The sequence below is a fragment of the Eleutherodactylus coqui genome, chromosome 2 (assembly GCF_035609145.1).
Source record: "Eleutherodactylus coqui strain aEleCoq1 chromosome 2, aEleCoq1.hap1, whole genome shotgun sequence".
Classification (NCBI taxonomy): domain Eukaryota; kingdom Metazoa; phylum Chordata; class Amphibia; order Anura; family Eleutherodactylidae; genus Eleutherodactylus; species Eleutherodactylus coqui.
In genome coordinates this window covers 343,862,853-343,871,254 of record NC_089838.1, presented here as the reverse complement: position 1 = coordinate 343,871,254, position 8,402 = coordinate 343,862,853, and the positions used below count along the sequence as shown (strand labels likewise).

General features: G+C 59.4%; 1 protein-coding gene across 2 annotated transcripts; it reads right to left on the bottom strand.

Annotated features, from left to right (window-relative positions):
* Positions 1–1,108: 1,108 nt before the first annotated feature.
* On the bottom strand, positions 1,109–6,097 carry POP7 (POP7 homolog, ribonuclease P/MRP subunit). 2 transcript variants are annotated; one of them, XM_066593933.1, is made up of 2 exons: positions 6,017–6,097; positions 1,109–2,328 (listed from the first exon to the last, which is right to left on the bottom strand). In XM_066593933.1, the coding sequence occupies exon 2, from the start codon at positions 2,323–2,325 to the stop codon at positions 1,942–1,944; it is 384 nt and encodes a 127-aa protein (XP_066450030.1). In that variant the 5' UTR covers positions 2,326–2,328; positions 6,017–6,097; the 3' UTR covers positions 1,109–1,941. The 2 variants fall into 2 exon arrangements, with proteins under 2 accessions (XP_066450030.1, XP_066450029.1); XM_066593932.1 differs by having other exon boundaries at positions 5,898–6,035.
* Between the last annotated feature and the right edge of the window lie 2,305 nt (positions 6,098–8,402).

Sequence of the window (8,402 nt, the reverse complement as noted above, 5' to 3'; positions counted from 1 at the left end):
CAGAATAGTGAGTGCAGCTCTGGGGTATAATACAGGATGTAACGCAGGATCAGTCCTAGATAAGAAATGTCTGCATACAGTGGTGCAGTGAGCAAACATCTGCCATCATCTATTGTGATGTCACCAAAGTGCTCTCGTTGGCAAGGCATCTAGATCTACTGATTCCACGTATGAAGCGCGTGATGCGAAAAGCACCCAGTGCAGCGCTCCCAGCGGATGGAAGTGGCTTCATGAAACGCTTTGTATGGTGGATCAGCTGCTATTCCGCATGCACAATGCCAGACATCGGCTGGAGTGATGTAAAGCGCATCGTCACTGGAGCAGCAGCATCGGTCATCTCATAGGCTGCTTAACGCTACAACAGAGGAGTCCTCGCTAACCTCCAGCTGATGTACAACTACAACTCCCATCATGCCCTGGCCGACTAGAACAGTCAGGCAGTTGGAGTCTTACAAGAGCCGCAGGCTGCGAAACACTGATGCATGTTATACGGGAGCAAATACTGGCCAGTATGTGGGCGTCGGCAGTAGCAAGCCCCACCTCCTAGCCTGTATGTGGGCGTCGGCAGTAGCAAGCCCCCGCCCCCAAGCCTGTATATGTGGGCGTTGGTAGTAACAAACCCTGCCCTCTAGCCTGTATATGGGCGTCGGCAGTTACAAGCCCCTCCCCTGCCTGTATGTGGGTGTCACACGCTGCAGGCTGGTGGGCAGGGCTTGTATGTGGGCGTCAGCAGTAACAAGCCCCGCCCGCCCACCGGTGGGCGTCAGCAGTAACAAGCCCCGCCCGCCCGGTGGGCGTCGGCAGTATCAAGCCCCGCCCGCCCGGTGGGCGTCAGCAGTATCAAGCCCCGCCCACCCACCTGTCGGTGGGCGTCAGCAGTATCAAGCCCGCCCGCCCACCCACCTGTCGGTGGGCGTCAGCAGTATCAAGCCCGCCCGCCCACCCACCTGTCGGTGGGCGTCAGCAGTATCAAGCCCGCCCGCCCACCCACCTGTCGGTGGGCGTCAGCAGTATCAAGCCCGCCCGCCCACCCACCTGTCGGTGGGCGTCAGCAGTAACAAGCCCCCCCACACCTTTAAATGGATGACATTCTACACTTCATAACACATTCGGACCCAGGGATATTTATTGCTGGAAACAGAAGATTCACAGTGTGGGAGGCACCACAAGTCCCAGCACAGCCCTCCCGTAGAGGATGTCCTCTAGTCACAGCCAGAGCTGTAGTTACATCACTTATTCTACTGGATCTGGGATTTCCATAACACAGCGGCCGTTCAGTACTGATGGCTGCTGGTTACACCGAGCGATCAGCTGATCGGCCAGCGCCATATGCTGCAGAAACCACAGGCGATCAGCTGATCGCTCCGTGTAAATAGCAGCTGCTCAGTACTGAACAGCCACTGTGTTAACTTAATAGAGGGAGGGAGGAGAGGAATCTCCTGCAGCCGCCTCACTGTGAGCCAGCGATACTAGAGCTCGTGCAGCAGGACCGCAGCCACTATGTGTGGGGCGAGGGGTGGCCATTGCTTGCCCCACGGTCATCTTATCTAAATATGGATTAACAGATGTGACATCACTGCAGCTCTGGATGCGACTAGAGTAACAGGTGTGACATCACTGCAGCTCTGGATGCGACTAGAGTAACAGGTGTGATATCACTGCAGCTCTGGATGCGACTAGAGTAACAGGTGTGACATCAATGCAGCTCTGGATGCGACTGGAGTAACAGGTGTGACATCACTGCAGCTCTGGATACGACTAGAGTAACAGGTGTGACATCACTGCAGCTCTGGATGCGACTGGAGTAACAGGTGTGATATCACTGCAGCTCTGGATGCGACTGGAGTAACAGGTGTGATATCACTGCAGCTCTGGATGCGACTGGAGCGCAGTCCATGCTGTAACTGCAGCAGAGTATTTACAGAGTCCCGCAGTCCCGGCTCACTCCTCATGGGGGCGGTATACTCGGATGTGAATGGCAGAGTTGTTCCTGTTGCGGGTGCCCGCCTCGGCGTCCTCTCCACCCTCCGCCTCCAGGTCATCAGTCAGCTCCACAGTGGAGGTGCTGGCAGACAGGAGGGTCTCGGGCATGGCGAGCTGCAGCTGTAAGGCCAGGTTAATGGCACGGCCGATGGCGAGGCCCAGTCCGTGGACCCTAAGCTCCTTCTGACTGCCGCTCTCCAGCAGGCGGCGACACCGAGACAGCTGGGCCCGAAAGTCAGTCTTTGTGTTGACGTAGATGTCGTTGGGGCCGCGGGACGGGCGTGGAGCCGGCCGGCGCCGGTGGGCAGAGGGGCGCTCCTGAAGAGAGGTCTGCTCAGCCATGCTCTGCGGAAGAAGGACAGGAGGATGAGGGTTGTAGTCGTCATTCAGGCTCATTTCCCACGGGCATTGTGACACTCCAGATATCGCGTGCCAGCATGTGGGTACCCCGCGGACGCGAGGCGTTTTTGGGCTAATGACCCCTCGCATCGGCTTCGTAAAACTAGCATTGTGCAATCCTCCCCCGTGCAAAACACCCGAAGGAACGCCAAAGATGGACGCGCGCCATTTATTACACCACCGCCATGCAAACAGAAGCTCCCTCACGTCAGGGTGGGCCTCTGTAAAGGGCGATGGTGGCAGACCTGCTCTGGGGGTCCGGCTAGGTACCAGGAGCGCCCCAGATGCCCCCCACCAAAATCTGACAAACGGTTCTGGGCTCAGACGCTGATTGGCGACATTGGGGGGCGCCGCGGCCACAGATGGGCATACTTCACTCCCCTCCGGACCGAACCAATGCCAACATGATACACACTGCAAAAGGGGCATGCCACCTAACCCCCGGCGGGCCGATGGCCGGCGCCAGCTACAACACCTACTGAAGAGGGGAGAGAGAAAGGAACACAGAGCCCCCAAAAGGAGGGGTTTTATAGGAAAATGTCTAAATCACGACGACCCCCGACAGCGGCAACGCACGAGCCCCCCTCCCCCAGACCGCGGCAACGCACGAGCCCCCCCCCCTCCCCCAGACCGCGGCAACGCACGAGCCCCCCCCCCCCCCCAGACCGCAGCAACGCACGAGCCCCCCCCCCCCCCCCAGACCGCGGCAACGCACGAGCCCCCCTCCCCCCCCCCCAGACCGCGGCAACGCACGAGCCCCCCTCCCCCCCCAGACCGCGGCAACGCACGAGCCCCCCTCCCCCCCAGACCGCAGCAACGCACGAGCCCCCCTCCTCCCCAGACCGCAGCAACGCACGAGCCCCCCTCCCCCCCAGACCGCAGCAACGCACGAGCCCCCCCTCCCCCACCCCTCCCGCGACAACGCACGAGCCCCCCCTCCCCCACCCCTCCCGCGACAACGCACGAGCCCCCCTCCCCAGACCGCGGCAACGCACGAGCCCCCCTCCCCCCCCTCCCCAGACCGCGGCAACACACGAGGCGGTCCCAGTTGGATAGGTAGCTCCCGACAGGAGAAGCAGAGTTTACTGGATGACCCCCAGAGCTGCACCCCCTACCCATAAATAAGCACACATCCGTGGTGATCCGCACAACCCCCCCGAGGGTAAGCGCAAAACATAAAATAACACTCCACTACACCATATACGAGAATCGCCCGGAGCGTGCCGCCTGCCATCCAGCCAACCACCAAACGCTGCGCTCAGGGCGCGCCACGACGTCTGAAACAATCCCATAGGGCCCCGTGCGGCCCCCGTACAACGGCGCATGGGGCAGACGGGCCCCCGTACAACGGCGCATGGGGCAGACGGGCCCCCGTACAACGGCGCATGGGGCAGACGGGCCCCCGTACAACGGCGCATGGGGCAGACGGGCCCCCGTACAACGGCGCATGGGGCAGACGGGCCCCCGTACAACGGCGCATGGGGCAGACGGGCCCCCGTACAACGGCGCATGGGGCAGACGGGCCCCCGTACAACGGCGCATGGGGCAGACGGGCCCCCGTACAACGGCGCATGGGGCAGACGGGCCCCGTACAACGGCGCATGGGGCAGACGGGCCCCGTACAACGGTATATAGCACAGACGAGCCCCGTACAACGGCATATAGCACAGACGAGCCCCGTATAACGGTATATGGTACAGACGAGCCCCGTATAACGGTATATGGCACAGACGAGCCCCGTATAACGGTATATAGTACAGACGAGCCCCGTATAACGGTATATGGTACAGACGAGCCCCGTATAACGGTATATGGTACAGACGAGCCCCGTATAACGGTATATGGCACAGACGAGCCCCGTATAACGGTATATGGCACAGACGAGCCCCGTATAACGGTATATGGTACAGACGAGCCCCGTATAACGGTATATGGCACAGACGAGCCCCGTATAACGGTATATGGCACAGACGAGCCCCGTATAACGGTATATGGCACAGACGAGCCCCGTATAACGGTATATGGCACAGACGAGCCCCGTATAACGGTATATGGCACAGACGAGCCCCGTATAACGGTATATGGCACAGACGAGCCCCGTATAACGGTATATGGCACAGACGAGCCCCGTATAACGGTATATGGTACAGACGAGCCCCGTATAACGGTATATGGTACAGACGAGCCCCGTATAACGGTATATGGCACAGACGAGCCCCGTATAACGGTATATGGTACAGACGAGCCCCGTATAACGGTATATAGTACAGACGAGCCCCGTATAACGGTATATAGTACAGACGAGCCCCGTATAACGGCATATAGTACAGACGAGCCCCGTATAACGGTATATAGTGTATATAGTACAGACGAGCCCCGTATAACGGTATATGGTACAGACGAGCCCCGTATAACGGTATATGGTACAGACGAGCCCCGTATAACGGTATATAGCACAGACGAGCCCCGTATAACGGTATATAGCACAGACGAGCCCCGTATAACGGTATATAGTACAGACGGGCCCCGTATAACGGTATATAGTACAGACGAGCCCCGTATAACGGTATATAGTACAGACGAGCCCCGTATAACGGTATATAGTACAGACGAGCCCCCGTATAAACGGTATATGGTACAGACGAGCCCCGTATAACGGTATATGGTACAGACGAGCCCCGTATAACGGTATATGGTACAGACGAGCCCCGTATAACGGTATATAGTACAGACGAGCCCCGTATAACGGTATATAGTACAGACGAGCCCCGTATAACGGTATATAGCACAGACGAGCCCCGTATAACGGTATATAGCACAGACGAGCCCCGTATAACGGTATATGGCACAGACGAGCCCCGTATAACGGTATATGGTACAGACGAGCCCCGTATAACGGTATATGGTACAGACGAGCCCCGTATAACGGTATATAGTACAGACGAGCCCCGTATAACGGTATATGGCACAGACGAGCCCCCGTATAACGGTATATGGCACAGACGAGCCCCGTATAACGGTATATAGTACAGACGAGCCCCGTATAACGGTATATAGTACAGACGAGCCCCGTATAACGGTATATAGTACAGACGAGCCCCGTATAACGGTATATGGCACAGACGAGCCCCGTATAACGGTATATGGCACAGACGAGCCCCGTATAACGGTATATAGTACAGGTGAGCCCCGTATAACGGTATATAGTACAGACGAGCCCCGTATAACGGTATATAGTACAGGTGAGCCCCGTATAACGGTATATGGTACAGGTGAGCCCCGTATAACGGTATATGGTACAGACGAGCCCCGTATAACGGTATATAGTACAGACGAGCCCCGTATAACGGTATATAGTACAGACGAGCCCCGTATAACGGTATATAGTACAGACGAGCCCCGTATAACGGTATATGGTACAGACGAGCCCCGTATAACGGTATATAGTACAGACGAGCCCCGTATAACAGTATATAGCACAGATGAGCCCTGTACGTAGATCAGACTGTATATACCGCCTGATGGTGCTGCTCCCGCTCTTCAGGACCCCCTGATGACATCACCTGACCGGGTGGGAGAGCAGCTCCTGACGTCACATACAGCAGTATATAATAGACGGGACGCAGCAGCTCACCTCAGCCAGGATGCTCAAGTGTATGGGCGCCTAGGAGGTCCGATGACGTCAGGTCACATGACCGGAGGGGGAGGAGCTTATTCCTACTACAACCCAATGGAGGGGAAAAGAGAGTGAAGGGGAGGAGGGGAGGAGGGAAGAGGGAGGAGCGAAGAGGGAGGTGGAAGAGGGAGGAGCGAAGACGGAGGTGGAAGAGGGAGGAGCGAAGAGGGAGGTGGAAGAGGGAGGTGGAAGGAGCGAAGAGGGAGGAAGGCTAGAGGGAGGAGGGTTCACACAGGGCTGATCCACGGAAATCGGAAAACCCGCCTACGCCGGTTAATCGCAGGGTTAGCCAGCCATGTGGACGGGACTCACACGGGACGGCGAATGCGTCACGGCAGAAGTCGGCTCTGCGGCACGGTCCTTTTTTTTTTTTTAACTCCGCTGCGGCCGCGCTCCTCTCTATAGGAGCAGCAGAAAAGCCCGCGGCCCGGCCCCTTCAACACCCACAGCCAAGTGCCGCGGCCAGGCCCCTTCAGCACCCACAGCCAAGTGCCGCGGCCAGGCCCCTTCAGCACCCACAGCCAAGTGCCGCGGCCAGGCCCCTTCAGCACCCACAGCCAAGTGCCGCGGCCCGGCCCCTTCAGCACCCACAGCCAAGTGCCGCGGCCCGGCCCCTTCAGCACCCACAGCCAAGTGCCGCGGCCCGGTCCCTTCAGCACCCACAGCCAAGTGCCGCGGCCCGGCCCCTTCAGCACCCACAGCCAAGTGCCGCAGCCAGGCCCCTTCAGCACCCACAGCCAAGTGCCGCGGCCCGGCCCCTTCAGCACCCACAGCCAAGTGCCGCGGCCCGGCCCCTTCAGCACCCACAGCCAAGTGCCGCGGCCCGGCCCCTTCAGCACCCACAGCCAAGTGCCGCGGCCAGGCCCCTTCAGCACCCACAGCCAAGTGCCGCGGCCCGGCCCCTTCAGCACCCACAGCCAAGTGCCGCGGCCCGGCCCCTTCAGCACCCACAGCCAAGTGCCGCGGCCAGGCCCCTTCAGCACCCACAGCCAAGTGCCGCGGCCAGGCCCCTTCAGCACCCACAGCCAAGTGCCGCGGCCAGGCCCCTTCAGCACCCACAGCCAAGTGCCGCGGCCAGGCCCCTTCAGCACCCACAGCCAAGTGCCGCGGCCCGGCCCCTTCAGCACCCACAGCCAAGTGCCGCGGCCAGGCCCCTTCAGCACCCACAGCCAAGTGCCGCGGCCCGGCCCCTTCAGCACCCACAGCCAAGTGCCGCGGCCCGGCCCCTTCAGCACCCACAGCCAAGTGCCGCGGGTTTTGAAGCAGTGCTTTTACCGGCGGAAATGTCGGTTTTTTTTTGCTGCGGCCGAACGGTGAGATTTCTGCTGGGAATCGGGCCTGTGAGAACCCAGCCTGAGGCTGCTGTCACATGGGGGGAAATCCCGCGGAATGACCGCAGTAGGACGGCGCAGAAAGGGTGCGAGGTTTCCGCAGCTTTAAGTCCCACGGGATCTCAAGCCGCCTATTCCGCTGCGGTCAGCCCTTCCCCATAGAGGAGATATGGCCGCAGCCGGGCACTTTCAGCGCGGCGCGGCCGCAGCATATGGATGACATTTATGCAAATCGCGTCCACTTTGCTGGTTTATCCCAGCATAGAAATTACCAGCGGAATCTCGGTGCAGAAGGTCTGCAGGGGATTCCACCCAGTGTGAACCCAGCAGTAGGGGGGAGAGGAGGAGGGGAGATGCGGGAGTGGAAAGAGGTGGGAGAGGAGGAGGAGGGAAAAGAGAGATGGGGAGGGAAAAGGGAGAGGGGAAGAGGAGGAAGGAAAAGAGAGGGGGGACAGGAGGAGGAGGGAAAAGAGAGAGGGGGAGAGGAGGAGGAGGGAAAAGAGAGGGGGGAGAGGAGGAGGGAAAAAGAGAGGGGGAGAGGAGGAGGAGGGAAAAGAGAGAGGGGGGAGAGGAGGAGGGAAAAAGAGAGGGGGAGAGGAGGAGGAGGGAAAAGAGAAAGAGGGGGAGAGGAGGAGGGGAGAAGCGGGAGAGGAGGAGGGAAAAGAGAGATGGGGAGGGAAAAGGGAGAGGGGAAGAGGAGGGAAAAGAGAGAGAGGGGGGAGATGAGGAGGAGGGAAAAGAGAGAGAGGGGGGAGAGGAGGAGGAGGGAAAAGAGAGATGGGGAGGGAAAAGGGAGAGGGGAAGAGGAGGAAGGAAAAGAGAGGGGGGACAGGAGGAGGAGGGAAAAGAGAGAGGGGGAGAGGAGGAGGAGGGAAAAGAGAGGGGGGAGAGGAGGAGGGAAAAAGAGAGGGGGAGAGGAGGAGGAGGGAAAAGAGAAAGAGGGGGGAGAGGAGGAGGGGAGAAGCGGGAGAGGAGGAGGGAAAAGAGAGAGATGGGGAGGGAAAAGGGAGAGG